General features: G+C 37.0%; 3 protein-coding genes across 5 annotated transcripts in view; 2 read left to right on the forward strand and 1 right to left on the reverse strand.

The window, feature by feature from the left end:
- The window catches only part of LOC307169689 (NLR family CARD domain-containing protein 3-like), a 12,444-nt gene extending 9,304 nt beyond the window's left edge, over positions 1-3,140 (reverse strand). For all 3 annotated transcript variants that reach the window (XM_079890437.1, XM_079890438.1, XM_079890439.1), the window contains exons 1-4: positions 3,004-3,140; positions 2,126-2,241; positions 1,970-2,006; positions 88-1,870 (exon numbers count right to left, since the gene is read on the reverse strand). In XM_079890437.1, the coding sequence (XP_079746563.1) occupies positions 88-1,870; positions 1,970-2,006; positions 2,126-2,241; positions 3,004-3,064 (1,997 nt within the window). In that variant the 5' untranslated portion in view covers positions 3,065-3,140. The remainder of the gene's footprint in view (positions 1-87; positions 1,871-1,969; positions 2,007-2,125; positions 2,242-3,003) is intronic.
- Positions 3,141-9,472: 6,332 nt separating this feature from the next.
- Positions 9,473-20,912, forward strand: part of LOC307169711 (uncharacterized protein) — a 39,589-nt gene continuing 28,149 nt past the window's right edge. Inside the window, exon 1 of the mRNA XM_079890483.1 lies at positions 9,473-9,808. Coding sequence (XP_079746609.1) covers positions 9,784-9,808 — 25 coding nt within the window. The 5' untranslated portion in view covers positions 9,473-9,783. The remainder of the gene's footprint in view (positions 9,809-20,912) is intronic.
- LOC307169697 (uncharacterized protein) lies at positions 10,502-20,292 on the forward strand. The gene is made up of 3 exons (XM_079890460.1): positions 10,502-10,647; positions 13,834-14,010; positions 17,240-20,292. Exons 1-3 carry the CDS (start codon positions 10,533-10,535, stop codon positions 18,583-18,585), a joined length of 1,638 nt encoding a protein of 545 aa, XP_079746586.1. The 5' UTR covers positions 10,502-10,532; the 3' UTR covers positions 18,586-20,292.

Below are 20,912 nucleotides of genomic sequence, written 5' to 3' on the forward strand. Positions count from 1 at the left end.
AAATCTTCAAGTGTGTCTCCAGCCTAACTTTGACTGAGAATATTTAATGATACATTATGAAGATGTTCACAGCATCATAATACTTACTGAGCCTTTCTGAAGCACTTGATGGCTGGAGAGAATCTCTGAAATCCGTCTAAAGTGATGTTGTATTTCCTGAGGACAAACTCTTCTTGGTCTGCATCTGACATCACAAATCGGAAAGCCAGAAATGTGCACTGGAACAGTGTGAGGGGCTTTTTGGTCCGTGAGCGTTCAAGATTTTTCATCTCCAAAAAAGAAATGTCTTTGAGCTCCACAAGGCAACGGACAAGACTGAAGCATCTCTCAGGGGTCAGATCTTTCCTCCTCAAAGACTTAATGTACTTTGTCACTTTTTTGTGATCTTCTGAACTACTGCCTTGCAATGGAGGCAGGAATCCTTCAAGTATTTCTCTGCTGGGATCACAAGAAATTCCGAAGAGAAAACAGTTAAAAAGATCCAGGTGTTCATTTTTGCTTTGCACGGCCACGTCGATCACGCCTTTTAGAAAATCAGACAAATAAGACTGCTTTTGCTCCTTTTTAACTTTAATCAATCCCAGGGAGTCTTGATTTCCTGATAGAAATTCATGAAAAACAAATAAGGCTGCAAAGAATTCCTGGACACTGAGATGGACAAAGCTGTAAAGTTTAGTCCTGCTATATCCAAACTTGTCCTCAGAGACACAGGTAATGATGCCAGGATATCGGAGAGCTTCCTCAGGAGTGATATAGAATTTCCTCAAGTCTTCTTTACTGAAGATTGCATTTTGTTCCTTCAGCTTCCAGTATGCCAGCTCTGCCAGTTTCTTAATCAATTCTTTGTGCTGTATGAGAGCATCTTGTGGTGGCAGTTCTTTCCCTTGATATTTGTTGTGGCTTAACCTGGTCTGATTGTGCAGATAGTGTATATACATTTCTGTCTGATTTGAGGGCATGTCCCTGTCTTTATTTTGACTTTTAATGATGTTTTTGAGAACAACCGACGAAATCCAACAGAAGAGAGGTATGTGGCACAATATCCACAGGCTCTTATGAGACTTCAGGTGACAGATGACTTTTTGGGTTAGAGCTGTATCCTCAAACTGCCTCGTGAAGTACTCCTCCTTTTGTTCATATGTGAATCCTCTGATCTGTGTAATGTACCCCTGTCTGAAGATCTCAGATGGAAGCTGTCCAGCTGCCACAGGCCGGCTGGTGATCCACAGGTGTGCAGATGGGAGCAGTTTTCCACGTAGAAGGTTTACTAGAAGGACATCCAGTGTGTTTTTTTTAGTAACATCTGACAAAATGCTGGTTTGAAAGCTTAAATCATTTTTATATTCATCCAGACCATCTAAGATGAACAGAACTTTTATATCACAGATCCAGTCAGAGATCTGTCTTGCATCTTTAAACTCTGGGTAAAAGTCACAAAGCAGGTCAAAAAGACTCTGGTTTTCTCCCACATGCAAGTTCAGCTCTCGAAACGGGAGCAGAAAAACAAGTTCTAGATCCTGATTGGCTTCTCCGCTTGCCCAGTCGTGGACAAACTTCTGCACAGTGACTGTTTTTCCGATTCCGCCGATTCCTTTCGTTAAAACAATCTTCATGGGTCTATTTTCATCTGAGGGTGGTTTAAGAATTTCATTGTAGTTTATGACTGTCTGCGCTGATGTGTTTGAATCATTCGTCTCGATCTGCCAGATCTCATGTTCTCTATTGATTGGGTCCGACGCGTCATTGATGATAAACAGTTGTGTGTAGATCTTATTTAGAGTGACTGACTGTTGTGCACTTCCCTCCAAAATCCTCTCAGAATCCTTCATCATTCTTGATTTCATCTTATTCTTTATGCTCTGAAGAGTGTCTAAAAATGTTGGAAAGTCATATTATTAACAGGAGCATTGCACTTATGAATAAACAGCTTTATGCAGCAACAGTTTTGAAATGTCTTTCTGGCCCTTACCATTTTGGTTTATTGAGGTAGAGTGAGACTCTTGTGGCTGAAAAAAACGTATACACATAAATATACAGTATTTATAATATACACATCTTAAATGCGCAACTCTGTACAATGTACAAAATGTACAATATTATAGTGTATTAATGATCAGACACTCACCATTTGTAGGTTGATGGTAACACCACCACCTATGTTGCATCCTAGTATTTTTGGAGCATTTATTGTGCCACCATTCCTCTGGTTAATTCTGAAGTCCTGATCCTGAAAATACTGATCTGAATATTGAATCAATGGTTGTCTTAGTGATGTAAAATAATAATAATAATTATTATTATTATTATTGATATTATTGATGATTGATAATTTTCTACGGAAGCCCTGAACTGCAACGTAAAATAAAAAAATATATTTTGTAATATGTAAAATAATATTTTGAGAATAAAGTCACAATTACGAGAATACATTCTTCCGTTGTAGGCTAATTCTTTTTTTGTAAAGAAATGCGCTTGTAAAGTCGAACTGCTTCTGACATGGATCTAAATTTAATAGTAGCTTTTTACTTTTATCTGGGCTTTCAACAAAAGGAAATTCTACAGGTGCTAATCTACCAACATGACGGTACTGTCTTCGTGCTCGTCTATAGGCAATGCCATCTGGGTCGAGTTTATATTTTGTAACGTCCTAAAACAAATGGTAGCTAATGCCATGTTGGTAGATTAGCACCTGTAGAATTTCCTTTTGTTGAAAGCCCAGATATAAGTAAAAAGCTATTATTTTGTTTGGATCCATGTCCGAGGCAGTTCGACTTTACAAACGCATTTCTTTACACACACACAAACACACACACACACACACAGACAGACAGACACACACACGGAAGACTGTATTCTTGTAATGTTTCGAATTTTATCCCGAAATATTTCGACTTTATCTTTTTTCTTTTTTTTTACAGATTTTTTTTTTCTTTTTTTTTTACGTTGCTGTTCAGGGCTTCCGTAATTTTCTAATAAGAGAGTAATTGAGAAAACTTTTCCTACTTTTGATAGAACTATTTTCCATTTTTAATGCTTTTTTCTTTCCACATTCATTTTCCTGCATAGGGTCTTCCAAAATCTCTGTTGTTCCACTGTGGTAAAATAAACAGTTTATGATTAATTCTTATGTTTTATGATTAATGTTTACATCTGACAGCAAATACATACACAATTCAAAAGTTTAGAATCTTTAAGATTTATTAATGTTTTTGAAAGAAGTTTCATATGCTCACCAAAGCTGCATTTATCTGATCAAAAACACCAATATAAATATTTTTATGGAAACATTTTCAGGATTCTTTAATGCATGGAAAGTTCAAAAGAACAGCATTTACTTGAAATAGAAATTGTTTATAACATCATAAAAATCTTTACAGTCACATATCAATTGAATGTGTCCTTGCCGAATAAAAGTATTCATTCTTACTTCCCCAAATCTTATTTCCCCCAAACTTTTTAATGGTAGTGCATCACAAAAATATTAGGCCTGTTTTCAACAGTTTAATAATAAGAAATGTCAATTGAGCAACAGCTACTGGATACGGGGTTACAGAGGTGTCCCTTTGAAATGGTCGAAAACTGGATTAATGACCCCACGCAGTGGCCAAATATGGACTATTCAGACATCTACCACTATCTCGTGGAATCACCAAGTAAGTAGCCTATTTTTTTGTCATTAAAACACTAACAGTATGACAAACTAGACGATGAGGCCATGTCAAGAGGAGTCGGTGGTTTACTTGGATCATATTTCACTTGATTTAAGCTATTGACAGTTTTGTTGTTTAAATCAGACCAAACACATTTCAATTTTTATTCAGGATATATGTATATACAAAACAATAACATTTTATAACAGTAGCCTATTGATTAAAAATAAATAAATTACATATATATTGCTTCCAGTAGTGTATGTTTATGTTAGAGCTTTTATCCAATTATATTTCTGCCATCATGTGTTGCCAGGGTCAAAGAAATCTGCCTTGAGGCCTTCGGAATCAATAGTGCGGGTGCCTGTAGCTTAAAATGGATGGCAATGAAACTGTTGCTTTAACCAATCAGATAATCAGTCAGATTTAATCAGCCAATTAGATTTTGATTTGACTGCACCGGGGCCAACTAGCAGGTGTACAATAACGTCAGCATTTTCACATCCTTTGATTGCGAGTACTATTACTGGTAGTCAGAGCTAGCAAAGCGCATCTGTAGGGAACCGCATGAACTAAAATATGTTCCTGTAGATTTAATAGTTTTTCAACTTTTTAAAGGCAAAAGTCCCGCGGATCTCATTGATTTCGTTCAAAAATATGTGTGAGAGCATGGGTCAGCGGTACACATCGTCATGTTTTGCGGTTTACTGCTTCTGTCGAGCGGATATTCTCAGCCCTAAAGCGAATTAAAACTAAGGCTGTGTGTCCACCAAAACGTTTTTGGCCAGCTGAAAACACTAGGCGCTCTGCTGAAAACGCCTAGCTGTGGGCACTTCAGAGTGTTTTGGCAGCAGCATTTTTTTCAGTTGAGACGCTTTGCTTGTTATGATACGGAATATCGGCTAAAGTGTTACTAGTATCTCATTTCACACATATTTTGTTTCTGTGTTGATTCTATATTAAAATGCCGTTACAATATAATGTATTTTCTCTGGCTCTTGTTTTAAATAATTTTGTTCCGTTATTATGCTTGTTGTTGTAATCGGTTGACGTTGTACAAGCAGAATGTGGCGGTTGGTCGGTGTGGTATTAGTCCCGCCCCTCCTCCACTGTGATTGGACGGTTGGGTAAAAAGTGACAGTGATGAGCGCTGCGTTTTACCCAAAGTTGAACATTCTTCAACTCTCGGCGACCTGTAAAAAATGCTGAGCGCTCAGCGTTTCAGCGTGAATAAAATGTTCACTAGTAAAATTTTCTAGTAATCCTGAGGACCTTGATTAGCTTGTTCAGGTGTGTTTGATTAGGGTTGAAGCTAAACTCTGTAGGACAGTGGCCCTCCAGGACCAAAGTTGCCCATCCCTGTTCTACGTCGAACTCCCGCCGTAGCTACGCCATAGGCTGTGTGTAGCGCGCTTACCCTTTGGCGTATCCTGACGTGCACCTCTCCAAAAATGTAACAACGCGTCAATTCTAGGTCAGACGCAGAAGTATAAATCAGCCTTTACAGCGTAGAGGCTCCGGCGTAGGTCAGACGCAGAAGTATTAATCAGCCTTCAGTTCTACACGGACGCAAGCGCTGTGATTGGTCTGCTAGAACCCCTCCCTCGGGTTTTACTTGCCGTTGTACTATTCTTTGAAACGACAGGGGGCGACTCGAGTAATTGTCCTCTAAACCATCAGGAATCAGCGGTGAGAAGAAGAAAGCTATACACATGTGACAATGTTTATTTTAGTACACCACCACCAATATCACACTACAAAAAGAATCGTGTAAAACCCAGTAAAACCCTGATATTATTACTGCACTGGGCTGCAGGAGCTCTGATGACGACACAGCTGCTCCACGATTGGCCAGATCCATTGCATGACAACGATCACGTGTTTCGTGTTTATTCAAACACCTTTAGTTCCTCTAAAGCGCACAAATCAGTTTTTTATAACAGTAAACACTCTTTTCATGTAGTTGCGATGTTATTTTGTGTCATGTTTATCAAATAAAACTGATAAAAAAACGTAGACTCCACTTCATTGATAGTAGCTTATGTTGAACTTTATTCTTGTTCAAACAGACGCTGTGTGAAGCAGTACATAAAGTATTGAATGAAAATGTCTCTGAAATATCTGTGTATTATTTGGCAAATATTGCATTTATTTCACTTCAGCTGTGGTAAAGTATGCAAACACCACGTGAGCGGTCACTACGGGAACCAAAAAGTGTCCGACTTCACATCTCCGTTTGCAGCTCCTCCCCGCCTGCACGCGGCTACTCTCGCCGATCGGTTACATCCAGCCGCAGCCGATGTTGAACACACCTTACGTCTATGGGTGACGTCACAGACGCTTTGTCCATATTTTTTACAGTCTATGGCATAAACCTTGCGCGTGTATGCAATAATATTTAGGCACAGTAGCTGTTTTTTATTATCTTTTTTTTACCAAGAACTTTATTGAACAATATGAACAACCATAAATTGCCTGGTACAAAATATGAGTCACGATATTCATAGTTAGCGGACGCATACAGCTTGCAACAAAGAACCGGCAAAAGTAGCCTAATCATTATGAATGTGTCAAATATACATTTTAATTGTTTATTAATAAACTAGTGTTTTCTGTGTCAGTCTCGGCTAAAGATGTTGACGATGCTGACTCGCCACCTTCGCAGTATTGTGAAAGTACACTTCATACGGATTAGGCCTACATAAGAGAGTTGTCTGTTTCTTTTCGTTTTGAATTGTTTTGTTTAAAAGTAGACATTTCAAGCTTTCTATAGATATTTTTGTGTGTGTGTGTGTGTAACACAAACAACCGAGTTTCGGTTCATTTATGAGACGAGCTCCAGTTCACGAGCAATGTAAGTTATATCGCCGGTGCCTCCATGTCCTGATTAAATTGTCTGCTATATTTATATAAATCCAGGCAATTGGTTGATGAAACATTGATTAAAATTAAGATACAATTTATACAAAACTAAATTCACTTTAAAGAAAGGCTTTATACAGAACAAAACTTAATGTGGTCAAAATTATGTCTCCCGATATATTGCGCTTCTTATGATTACTCATGCTGTTCACTTTTCATATAATCAACATAGATGACATTAAAAAATAACATTTTATTTACACATAAATATGAAACTAAATACATTTTCTTTAATGGCTACAACATGTAGGCCTACAGTACAGAGAAATTTAATGTCAGAGTGGAATTTGAGCGAACGCCGTTTTACCGGTGATCATGAGGGGCAGGGGTGCGTTTTTTGAATAATAATCAAATAATTCCCAGCGGTCGTCGAAAATTATTTTTGCTTGAAACGCCCATCCCTACAAAATACGAAATGTCTTAATCAGACAACAGACAAGCATCATAGCATAAGAAAGAAAATATAAATAGGCCTAAATAAAGAAGTAAAAAAAAGAAAAGAAATGAAATAAAAATACATTCAAGTAAATAATAAATAAAGAAATAAAAGAGGCTCAGTAGCTTCTGCAGCACGAACACAAGCATGTAGTCAGCAATTGTTGCTGTGACTTAGCGGTGTCTGACTAGTTGACACTTGGCGTGATGACATCATCGTTTCACAAAATGTACGGATTGGCCGTATGCACGAAAACAGATTTATCCACCTTGGCATTAGCGATCACTTGAGTATACAACTTATCACGTTCAATCGCATCTGCCTGCTGATCGCTGATTGGCTAAAAGTGCGTGCTCGTCGGTGATGCAACACCAGCGCCAGTTGAGTCTGCATGGGCGTGTGTGTACAGTAATGTTTTTATGGACTACATGCACACTTTAGTTTTTTTAACCAATAAGACTTTAAAATGTAGATGTTTGAAAACCACCGAACTGACCCCAAACCAGCCCAAATTTTGTCCACCCGCCCAAACCCTTTTTTACCCGCACAATCAAATTCAAAACCGCCCAACTGGGCGGGAACCGCAGATTTTACTCATCTCAAATGAGCCTCTCGAGCCTTTCTTGAGATACGCCTGGTCTATGGCAAGCCGTTTTAGAATTTAATTCCTGTGTCTGTAGGCTACTAGTCATAATTTAGTTTCACAATAACCTAAAAAGTGAGAAGTGCTTCATGTAATAATTTACATGAACTGTTATTATTTTTAGGCTATAATTATTACTTTACTAAACTCAAAATTAATTAATATTAATAAACTTATCTGATAAGTTACATCAGTTAAGTTACATCAACAAAAGTCATTGTAAGTGTTAGCTCAAGTAAAAAATTCTTACAAAATGAGGTTACCACTTTTTACAATGTAGCCTACTGTGATATAACTTGTGTTGTGAACCCAATTGTTATAGATATAATCTCTGCTGCAATTATGCAGAATTAAACATTTTAGAAGTGAACCCAATTGTAGGCCTATAATATAATAACCATCTTTTTAACTTAAGATAAGATATAAATTTGAACAAAGCATGCTGCAAAATATTATTAAAAAACTTAACTAAATCTGGACTCTTGAAAAATAAATGAAAACATGCCAAGTTCTTTTATGTTTCTAGATTTTAATATTGCTATGCAAAATGAAAATCCTGAAAATCCAAACTGTAATCACTTCAGACACTTCAGACTAGAAGCATTTCAAGAGGCACATTCCACCAAAGACAAGAGATGTCAAAAAGCGAGATAAAATAAAATAAAAAGTGGCAAACGTTTCGGTCACATTGTAAGCTTGCCATTGAGTTGTTGACTGAACATGAATATTCTGTGTTCGTCTGTGTTGTTTGAACGTGAATAGTCTGTGTTGTTGGAACACAATTGTGTAAGTGGCTACCAAAGCAAACAATTTGTGTGCAACCAATGTCCACTATTCAATTGAGTAAATCCAATGAATTATTTTTTTCAGTGTACACACGAAAACAGATTTATCCACCTTGGGACCCGGTTTCAGTCTCCGAAAACGCCGATACGATAAAACATTTGTACGGATACAGCTAAACGCGTGTCTCTGTGTGGACAGGGCATGAGAAGAGCGTTACTGGCAGACTGCCAGGGAAGGGATGTGCTGCAACTATGTGTTATTTTTTTATTTTATTTTTTTTACATGATTTCAGCATGAAAACATATTTTATTAGACCTCACCCTATTGAAAAAAAAGTATACTTTACTGTATTTTAAATAGATTCCCTTTTTCAATAGTACATTGCAAATATACTAAAAAATTTTTTTACTATCTTTAAATATATTAAAAGTATATTAGCATCATGCTTTTATATTTACAATACAATGTTTAACACACTTTAAAATATAATTTTAATATATATTAAATAATATAATAATTTAAAATACATTTTAAAAAAATATACTTGAAGTGAAAATTCTGTTTATTTTTTAAAAGTGTATTTATTTGCACTTTATTAAAAATATATTTTAGGTATATTTTAACTGTGTGCTGGAAATGATCATTGTAACAATGCATTTAAATACTTTCAAAATACATAGCATAGTATTTTCTCTCTCTCTCTCTCTCTCTCTCTCTCTCTCTCTCTCTCTCTCTCTCTCGCTCACACCTCCTTCCTGTCTAGATACTGTCCTATCCAAAAATATATATTTAAAAAAATATATATAACATATATATAATATAAAATATAAATTGTAACAAAAAGTACACTTTAATATCACTAATTAAGCATGGATATAATGATATTTATAATGACATTTCATGCCTGTTATGCCCGGAAATATGGAGTAGCCTAGGCTATATCTGCCGCTGGTCGGTCGGTTTCTTCTGTAGCCTAATAAAGGGCAGTTCTTCTCAGTCATATCTTTCATGTTCACGTGCTCCATCACTAAACATTTGTTTCTGTGTTTGTTTCTTAGCTTTTAACCTAAACTGTAAAAGCGCCTCGCCTGAAATGTATTCGAAAGTTGGAGTGAGGGGAGGAGTGAAAAAGGTGCAGGCAAGCAGGACAGTTCTCTCTTCTGGCAGTGGATCAGACACCTACGAGCAGTGTTGCCAGAACAAAACGGCAATCAAACAATGAACCGATGACTTTAACCCTCGGAAGTGCAGAACATAACGCAGAATTTAGCAGTCAAAACGGATTTATCGTTGATTCAAACCTTTTTCAGCAGCTGTCAGTCAGGATCGAGTAGAGTGCAGTCTGGATGGTGTCAAAGTTGCAGATGTCTGGTAAGGCTAATGTGCACATGACCATGGACAGGAGTCGTCCCATATTTGATTTCAATTAAAGTCATTCAACTGTGCTCGATCTCCTCTCGTTATAGTCACCATCGATATCTCCCACCACGTGTAAGTTTTTAGAGTTGCTCACTATTTCACTCTAGACTTACTGTAGATACAACTTACTGTATAGCAGGCTATATATCACTTTGGCATTAGCGATCACTTGAGTATACAACTTATCAAGTTCAATCGCATCTGCCTGCTGATCGCTGATTGGCTAAAAGTGCGTGCTCGTCGGTGATGCAACTCCAACGCCAGTTGAGTCTGCATGGGCGTGTGTGTACAGTAATGTCATGATGACTGATTTATGGACTATGCACACTTTAGTTTTTTTTTTTTTTTTTTTACCAATTAGACTTTAAAATGTAGATGTTTGAAAACCACCGAACTGAAACCAGCCCAAATTTTGTCCACCCGCCCAAACCCTTTTTTACCCGCACAATCAAATTCAAAACCGTCCAATCTGGCTACGAGATCAAAGGTGGATGTCGCGAGATTCACACTCATGCACTCGGGTGTTGCTTTTATAGGCTATGGAAATAAACATAATGAACAAGACACCAAAATAACTTATTTATTTCAATTCGAAAGACGTGTTTGGTTGAAAAACAAAACAAACACATTGTTGCAGGCATCCCTTCCCTGGCAGTCTGCCAGTAACGCTCTTCTCATGCCCTGTCCATACGGAGACGCGTTTAGCTGTATCCGTACAAATGTTGTATCGTATTGGCGTTTCGTCCAGACGGATCATCCGGCGTTTTCGGAGACTGAAACCGGGTCCCAAGGTGAATAAATCTGAAAACGAAAAATTCTTACAAAATGACGTTACCTTACAATATAGTCTGATAAATTATAACTTGTGTTGTGAACCCAATTGTTGATATAATCTCTGCTGCAAGTATGCAAAATGAAACATTTTTGAAGTGAACCCAACTGTAGGCCTATAATAACCATCTGTTTAACTTAAGATAAGATTTGAACAAAGCATGCTGCAAAATATAATAAAAAAACTTAACTAAATCTGGACTCTTGAAAAATAAATGAAAACATGCTAAGTTCTTTTATGTTTCTAGATTTTAATATTGCTATGCAAAATGAAAATCCAAACTGTAATCACTTCAGACACTTCAGACTAGAAGCATTTCGAGAGGCACATTCCACCAAAGACAAGAGACGTCAAAAAGCGAGATAAAATAAAATAAAAAGTGGCAAACGTTTCGGTCACATTGTAAGCTTGCCATTGAGTAAGGTCACATCATGCGACCAAAACGTTTGCCACTTTTTTCAGTAAAAGCATTTTATTTGATCTTGCTTTTTGACGTCTCTTGTCTTTGGTGGAGTGTGTGGACTCTTCTGAAGTGCCTCTCTAATTGGATTTTTTTTTGTCTGCAAACCTAATAATAATAATAATAATAATAATAATAATAATAACAAAACATGCAATCATTTAACATTAGATTAATTGAATAATTACATGTAGAACCAAGGCTGGAGATAATTTGATATGGTGTGGAGATTTTAATGCACATAATTCACTTTGGTGAAGTTGATGTACAGATAATGGGAGGGTTGTTGAAGAGTTTATGGAGGAACAAGCTTTAGAATGTTTAAATGATGGGAAGGGACCCAGATTCAATATAAGGGATTCATCAAATTCATCTTAAGATCTAAAAATAGTTCCTGGAACTATAGCTTTGTTTAGAATGTCAGTGGGAATTTCTAGATCACTCAACATTTGGAAGCGATCATTTTCCAATAAGAAGTGCTGCTGGAATGGAAATTTATCAACAAAATAAAACAAAGCAAACTAGGTGTATGACTCATGCACTGATGAAATAGTGAATTTTCATGTCAACTACATTGAAGCACTAAATCTAATGAGGATTTATATTAGGCCATAATGGGGGACAGATAAACAATCAAAAATCTCCATGTGCACTTCTACGATATGTTGAAACACTTGCAATGCAGTTCTCAGTAAGACATCAAAAAAAATATTGCTTACTGGACCAATTTACTTTGGCTTAAATCAGATAATCCTACAAAACCAATAATTGAGAGGAATGGGCTACAGGAATGTCACTAAATAATATATCATTTTCATCAATGGGTGCAATTTCCCCAATACCTCCTTGGTTTTTCAGTCAACCTGAAGATGATTTTACAAATTCATGATAGCAGGGCTTAATGACATTAATATGAAGAGCTATAAAATTGTATATCTTAGAACAGTTTACTATTCATTTATTCCAATATACACAGATGGCTTAAGAAACCCAGAGATAGGTCAGACTCGTACTAGATCAGCATTCTATGTTCCCGAATTTAAAATAGGAAAATATGGGAGGTTAACAGATGGGACTTTAGTATACACTACAGAACAAGTGGAAATTCAGATGGCACTTTGTTGGGTAGAAGAAGTGATGCTAAATAAGGTTGTGATTTGTTCAGATTCAATGGCATCACTTACCAACAAACATTTCAAACAGTTAGATACGATATCTTCATAGAAATAATGAACATTTTGTATAGATTACCAGGACATGTTGATTTACTAAAAATTTGATAAAAATAGCTAAAGTGTCAATTAAACTGAACACTCCTACTATTGCAGTTCATTCAGTAAATACATGTAGACATTTTTATAATATAAACAGCGCGAGACAAAGTAAAATGATACAAAAAGTAGAAAAGATCAGAACATTTTAACAAGACTAAGGATAGGCAATACAAAACCAAAATACTACACTTCACACAATAGGAAAACACAGTACAGGATTATGTGAACTATGCCAAGTGAAGGAAACAGTTGATATGTTGTTGTTACTCTGTATGAATAGGAAAGGACTGAACTACAGAGAGAACTAGAACATAGGATGCAAATAATTTACAATCAGCAACATATTAAGCACGAAACAAGGATCTGGTAAGATTATAAAGGCATTAAAAATTCATCAAGAATAGTGGATATAGATCTCATCATGTACACCTATACTGAAATCACTTCATTCTCAAGCACAGGAGGTGGCGGTATGAACCTAAAAAGCTGGTATGTGACCCTAGTAAGAAGAAGAAGATGTGTCATCACTCGCCAAACTCTTCTGACTGAGAGCTGTGAAAATTTTATTCTTTGCATATTGTGAGTAATAATACAGTTTATACTCTTTTAGTTGCAACCTGACTAAAATAATCTCTTTGTACCTTAAACATAGGTCAGATCTCTGTTGTGGATCCTGTAAAGTTTGTTTCAGTGTCTCTATTAACAGCTGCAGGAAAGTCTCTATGCCAATTCTTCATGCCAATAGTCCTTTTTCTTATCTTTTGGGGTCCAATTAGCGTTCGTGTAGTTATCTTTTTCTTTTTGCCCCTCCTCGTCCCTTCGCCACGATTAGAAACACCTGCATCGATGTCTTCTTTTTAATGGTGGCATTTTTAAAAATGACTTCATAAATGGTTTTTAGGTACTTTTCCTGTCTTGTCTTCTCTTCAACCTTCGATCTAGTTTTTGTCTTCACATACTCCTTGACCTGTTTTCTCTGTCTTCCCATAGTTTTGTCTTCCCATACTCTTAGGCCTAGTTTTCTCTAACATTACAGCATTTATTTGGGCCCATGTATGAGACAGATGAAATTCTCCAATAATATCTATATAAAATACACATACCTTAAGAGAATATTTTTTTTATAGTCTGCACTGATTCTTCATTTTCATTTAAAACCAGTTAACAAAACCCCTATGGTAAGTTAGATGAAGTTGTTACCGATCGAATTGTTATTTGTTTCTTAAAAATCTGTACATTTATTTTGTAAGTTAGTTTATTTTTTATTATGATATAAAATGAAAATAAAATTCAGTAGCTTTACTTTTTAATAGATGGATATTTGAACAACACATAAATGTTTAAAATGAATAAAATGTGAATTAAGGAAAACATCAGTAACCGATTCATATATTTATTTTTATTTTCACAGATCTGCTACTGTCACACATCACTTCACCGTCAGTGAAGCTCCTCCTACAGGACATTACCAATAAATGCTGGAATATTTTCATCAGTCTAAGAGTGATGAAGACAGAGTTGAACAGTGAGAACATGAATGATCCAGAATCCTGCAGAATAAAACATGAAGATACTGAAGAACAAAGAGGTTGGTGTTTATTCTTGATTCCTCATTAATGATGCTGAAGGTCGAAGGTTATAAAACTTCATCAGTGGTAATGGTGAATGTGTTTTTGTTGTAGTTAGAACAGTAAGAGCTGTGAAATAACAGTTAAAGTGGCAAATAATACATGGGACACGTTCCATGAACTGGGTACAAAATGGAGCCTGAAACTCAATTTTCTTTTTTTGCCTTTTGCTTTAAAGCAGCTTTTGTTTGTTTGTTTTTTACTGGATTTTTTGGGGGATTTCTTGAATGTGTGGCGTGCTGCAAAAAAAGAAGTGAGACTAGACCGCTTAGTTGGCTTGTTTCTTTTTGCTGGTCGATCAGACAAACTCAGACTGATGATTCGTTCGTGTCGTCAAGTTTTAAACGATTGTTGTTTGACCGACCCTCAAAGGGGTTCCGACCAGTTAGACATGTCTTTAGTTCGAGGTGTAACTATGCTCTTCTCCCCTCACATTAATCAACATATTATCTTCTTCCCACTCCTGCAGTGTACAATTCAGTCCTGATTTTTATAAACTATTCAAAAATTAGCCATAATGGCATGAATAATAAGTTGAACGGTTTAAGTCACTAGACCACACTATTTTTAGTCATTAAAGTTGAACTAAGTAACTTTTTTTTACCTTAAATGAACAGCTTCGGAGTCATTGGAATGGTTATATTACTTATTTTGGGTTGAATGGTGGTCGTTTCGCACCCCCCTGGTGCCCGTGAGCGGAAAATACGCACTTGCAAGTTTGAGCCGGCGGGCCGCCGGCCGCCGCGTCAGGAAGTCTCGCGTGATATCAGGTCTCGCGATGTAAACAATTGCTTTACGGCCAGAGGTGGGTAGTAACGAAGTACATTTACTTCGTTACATTTACTTGACTATTTTTTTGGAAAAATTGTACTTTTAAGAGTAGATTTGAATGTGGGTACTTATTACTTTTACTCGAGTACATTTCTAATGAAAAAACTGTACTTTTACTTCGTTACGTTGGGCGACGTTCCTCTCGTTACTTTATTTTAATGCAATATGTGTTGTTAAATGCGTAAGTGCGATGTATCTTTTTTCTGGGCTTGAGCGATGCTCAATTCACAAATGAATCACTCTTTTGAGTCGATTCTGTTCAAAGACTTCATCAAACAAGTCGGCAGATCTGTCTAAATCGGTTCGCGAATCAGTTTGAATGATCTGTTCAGTTCCTGCACGCACTGAAAACGATTTCAATTCACACTGGACTCGGAGTCGAAACAAGTCGGCAGATCTGTCTAAATCGGTTCGCGAATCAGTTTGAATGATCTGTTCAGTTCCTGCACGCACTGAAAACGATTTCAATTCACACTGGACTCGGAGTCGTAACAGGAAGATTTAAGGACATCAAGAGCGTTGGATGAAGTGGCCGTGGACCTACAGTACAGTCAAGTGAGAGCAAATCTTCCAATGCATCATATATTTGCCAGCGATGAAGATCTTTATTAGTTGAACATCTTCGTAAGCTGTTTGTGAATGAATGATTCCACAGGACGATATATTCGATTTCATTTCACTCAGGTAATAATACATTTTACAACCAAACAGATTATTACGCCATGATAGCACTACTAGAAAGTATGACATTACCCGTTTTTTGGACATATACATTAATTTATACATTAAATAAGCTACATTGTTCACAGTTTATGAACACCCGCCATCCCGCGGTAGTTTGTGTGTATTGTTGCGCAGTGGCGTGCGAACTCGTCTTGAAAACGAATGCCTTGCCTGCCGTCGACACAGTTGAGTTAACCAGTTTAAACATGCTTGCAGAAATACAGTATACATTTGATTATATTTTGGCGAACCGACAGAAGAAGATCCGTCGATGTACTTTTTTTTTTTTTTTTTTTTTTTTTTGTGTGTTCAGATATTCAGTAGCAGTCATGAGCGCGAGCACATGTGAAGAGTTTTAACTCTTTCTTCTCTGTGTCAATTACATGCTTTGAATGCAACACTCTGCAGATTCACTTTATTTCGACATTGTATAATAATCCAAATGTAGTTGTATAAGTTACTATTATACAAACCAAAGGACAGGCAATGATTTTCTTTTTCGGGCTACAGATTTTACTTTTTGTTGCAAAGAGAGCCAATCTACTTATGAAAACAATAGTCATTTAAATAAATAAAAAATCTAAATAATATCATTTTATATATATCATGACTTCAGATGCAAAAGCCTATAAGTACCATCTGAAATTTTCTTCTAAAAGAGCATTTTTATCAAGCTTGTATGTTTATGTTCAGTTATTTCACTTAAATGGCAATGAAAAGTACCTATTAATTGTCATTAAAGTGAAATTACTGAACTTAAATATACAAGCTTGATAAAAAATGCTTGTTTTAGAAGAAAGTTTCAGATGGCACTCAGAGGCTTTTGCATCTGAAGTCTTCATATATATATATATATATATATATATATATATATAGAGAGAGAGAGAGAGAGAGAGAGGCCTATATATATATATATATAGGCCTATATGATCCGAAGTAAGTTACTCGCTACTTGAGTAGTTTTTTCATTGGATACTTTTTTACTCTTACTCAAGTAACTATTAAGATTATTACTTTTACTTTTACTTTGAGTAAATATTTCTATAAGTACTTGTACTTTTACTTGAGTACAGTTTTTGGGTACTCTACCCACCTCTGTTTACGGCCAAAAGAAATCTGCTAAAATGCTGTCATTATTGCGCTCCCTCACGCTTTTCGAACCCGAATGAAGAAGACGTTTTAAAGAATGTCCCATCTGCTTTGATGTCGTTGATCTATAGCCTCTGGTGTCTGAGAATCACCAACGAGTTTTTACAACAGTGTTGTCAAATATCTATTCCGAAGCTGTGGGGGGAGCTCTAGAGAGAAACCTGCGAGCAAAAAGCGAGAATACAGTGAAGAAATCCCGACGCTACTGAGTGCTGCTTTAAAGCAAAGAATGTTACTTGTGTGAATCCATAAAAGGCTTTTCCCTGTTTGCCTTCTGGGACCCTACATAGGACAAACAGTTTTGAAACTGGATGGATATCTGATTTAAAGAGAAAATGCTTAAATATCAGAAGAAAATACAGGTAAATTCAATTATTTAGTCAAAATAATAGTTGTGTAATATTTAGTTTTCTACTTTCTGCTATTACATCAGGGTAAATGTTTTATGATTTACAGAAAATTAAACCTTTCTTTCTTTCGTCTTAGATCTGATTGAAGAGAATGAGGAGAGTGAAGAACTGAGTGAAGCGGAGGAGAAACATAATCATGTCAAATCTGGAGAAAAATCTTTGAGTTATTTATTAAAAAGAAGAGCCAAAATATATTTTACCTGCCCTCAGTGTAGAAAGAGTTTTCCATACAAACAAACTTTTGAACTTCACATGAAAATCCACGCTGGAGAGAAGCCACACACATGTGATCAATGTGGGAAGAGTTTCATTCGAAAAGAGCACCTTAAAGAACACCTGAAAATCCACACTGGAGAGAAGCCATACACATGTGATCAGTGCGGGAAGAGTTTCACAAAGAAAGCAGGCCTTAAAGAACACCTGAAAATCCACACTGGAGAGAAGCCGCACACATGTGATCAGTGCGGGAACAGTTTTATACGAAAAGAGCACCTTAAAGAACACCTGAAAATCCACACTGGAGAGAAGCCATACACATGTGATCAGTGTGGGAAGAGTTTCAAACTAAAAGGACGCCTTAATAAACACATGAAAATCCACACTGGAGAGAAGCCGCACACATGTGATCAGTGTGGGAGGAGTTTCACACAAAAAGGACACCTTAATAAACACATGAAAATCCACACTGGAGAGAGGCCGCACACATGTGATCAGTGTGGGAGGAGTTTCACACAAAAAGGACACCTTAATAAACACATGAAAATCCACACTGGAGAGAGGCCGCACACATGTGAGCAGTGTGGGAAGAGTTTCACACATGTAAACACTTATATATCACATCAGAATTCTCATTCTGGAGAAAGACCATTTATCTGTGATCAGTGTGGTAAAAAGTTTGTTAGGGCAGAATACCTGAAGAGCCACATGAAAATTCACACAAAGGAGAAGCCTCATGTGTGTTCTTTGTGTGGAAAGAGTTTTAGTCAGCCGAGTGCTTTAAAACTACACCAGGAAAGACACAGTGGTGTGAAGAATCATGTGTGCTTTGATTGTGGAAAAACTTTTATTACAGAAGCTGACGTGAAAAAGCATCAGAGGATCCACACTGGAGAAAAACCTTTCAAGTGTTCACACTGCGACAAGAGATTCCGTCAGTCAGAACATCTGAAAACACATGAGAGGGTCCACACTGGAGAGAAACCTTTCACATGTGATCAGTGTGGGAAGAGTTTCGCACGAAAAGGACACTGTAAGAGTCACATGAAAATCCACACTGGAGAGAAGCCGTATCACTGCCTTCAGTGTGGGGAACGTTTCGCTTGGTTGAATTCTCTACTCAATCATACAAAAAACAAATGTTTAAAAATCGGAGTAAGCAGTTCATCTTCAGATCCAGCAACACTACATCCTCACCAAATGTGACAATGCATCAAGCAATATCTTCAGAATAAATCTTCCATGACCAGCTGCTACAAGAGACAGAACAAAGAAACATTATCATCTTTAACATCATTGAAGTTGTCAAGATGAACAAAGTTCCAGCGGTTTCAAATGTGTTTCAGATCAACTCAAAAAATTAAGTTTCTCCTAAAAGAGCAAAAAAACAAACAAATGACTATTGATTTTTATATTACTTGATCATGTTACTTTCTAAGATAGGAGAAAGGGTGTGCTGGAGAAGCATGTGCAGATATCAGAAGATAGAATCAAACCAATGGTGTTATGATTCCTGTATGTTTTTCACATGATTAACCCTGGGGCCCGTACCATGATGGTAGTTGAATAACTTCAGGGTTACAGGATTAGTTTCGAGTTGACAAAACCAAACCAATCCAACCAGGCTTTGTTGGTACCATGATGCTGATCATCAACTTTCTCTGTCAACTCAGGCTTTGATCCAGAGTTTAGGAGTTCAGGGCTGCGTTCAGCCCCTACAAAACGTTGCACAACGTTTTTTAAACAGAAACGTTGATGCGTTGAACACACTGTTCTGATGACGCAAGAGTTGCAACTATGGCAGCTGAGAAGGCCATTCTTTGTGTTCTTTGTGAAGAATTTTCGGAGCCTGATGAAGTCGGTATAAATATGTGTTTAATACAACAAAATATGCCTGATGTTACAGTTACTGCACTTGCCGCCCAGAACAAAAGAGAACATCCCAATCGAGTGAAGGGATTGCTGAAACTGAAATGGAAGCACACATCTTACCTAATTCAGACTAAAGCCCAATTTATACTTTTGCGTCGAACCTACGCCGTAGCTACGTCGTAGGCTGTGTGTAGCGTGCGTACCTTTCGGCGTACCCTGACGTGCACCTCTCCAAAAATGTAACAACGCGTCAACTCTACGCGGACGCAAGCGCTGTGATTGGTCTGCTAGGACCGCTCCCTCGGGTTTCACATGCTCCCTCTGCGCGCGTGAACGCGGACAACGAAGTATAAATGAAAACCAACGCGTTGCCTACAGCGTAGAGGCTCCGGCGTAGGTCCGACGCAGAAGTATAAATTGGCCTTAAAACACATCTATTTAGCCTCACATGCTGACTTTATTTGTAGTTCTGTTTTAATACCCTGTATTTTCTTTCTCATTTTTAGGAAAAGCACTTAATTACCATTGTTTATTTCAATACCAAATGTCATACACTTGCAATGAAGCTAAAAATATAAACAACTACATCATTATGTTGATATCCTATATTTTTACAATAAAATTTACGACAAACATGTCTTCTAATATCCTCAGTTGTTGCGTATACCGAGCTGCATCGAACACATTTGTAAATTACTTTCCTTGAACCCATTGTGCAAGATCACTTTAATACCACGTGCTTTATATACATGTTGCTGCTGATTGGACTGCAGTTCTGAGACACCCACCAAACAAGAGAAAACGTATCTCAAACCCCGTTGCACACCGGTGCACGCCGTTTCCAGGAAACATGACGTTCAACCCGGAAACCGTAGCAAAACGTTGCGCACCGTTTTGAACTTGAACGTGCCCCTGGTGTGACATCAGTAGGAACAGCCAATCACATGCTGAGAAAGAGAGAATCTGCGATTCATTTCTCGCGAGAGAAGAAGCGTGATTCACTTCTCTCTTCTGGAGAATATTACGAGATTGAAAAATATTACAAATTTAAACTAAAAGACAACTAAAAGAAAAAGTCTTGCTATATCAGTGCAATTAAAAGTTGTGAAGTTAGTTTATATAGTTGATAAAGGCATAGAGAGAATTGAACATTCAAGCTCACATGTAGTCATTATCTATTGATTCTAATTCGTATTTATATTACTTTTATATATTTATTCATTTAAACTGTGTACTATTAATTGATAAACTAAAATTGTACATGTGTGATCTTTTAAGGGTATGATAATTACATAAATATTATCTAAACCATACAATATTACTGTTATAAATAAGCATTACTAAAAGCCAGACGATTTTGTCTTTAAAAATCATTTGATATGTAGTGACCTTTAATTTGGAGTAGAAACAGGTGGAGTGACTTTATTGCATCAGACATGTGTTACTTTGCTCACAGCTGATTGGTCCAAGTTCGGTCTGCTACCTCTTGGAACATAACCTGCCCCGCACCAGGTTAGCTGTGGACTATGGCGATGAACACTGCTAAAAGCCAAACCACTTTCATGGTGCCTAAAACCCAGGGTTGACGCAATATAAACTGAAACATACCTGGCTAGCCACCTAAACCGGCTAGGGCCCAGGTTTAATATTTTTATAAATAA

The sequence above is a fragment of the Squalius cephalus genome (genome assembly GCF_949319135.1).
Source record: "Squalius cephalus genome assembly, chromosome: 13".
In the NCBI taxonomy this organism is placed as follows: domain Eukaryota; kingdom Metazoa; phylum Chordata; class Actinopteri; order Cypriniformes; family Leuciscidae; genus Squalius; species Squalius cephalus.

Bases quoted from the DNA above. Each gene is read 5' to 3' on its own strand.
- LOC307169697 (XM_079890460.1), top strand. From the start codon at position 10,533: ATGCCCTGTCCATACGGAGACGCGTTTAGCTGTATCCGTACAAATGTT. The intron at 10,648-13,833 runs GTGAATAAATCT...TTATTTTCACAG, and splicing joins GACTGAAACCGGGTCCCAAG to ATCTGCTACTGTCACACATC. The intron at 14,011-17,239 runs GTTGGTGTTTAT...CTTTCGTCTTAG, and splicing joins AGATACTGAAGAACAAAGAG to ATCTGATTGAAGAGAATGAG.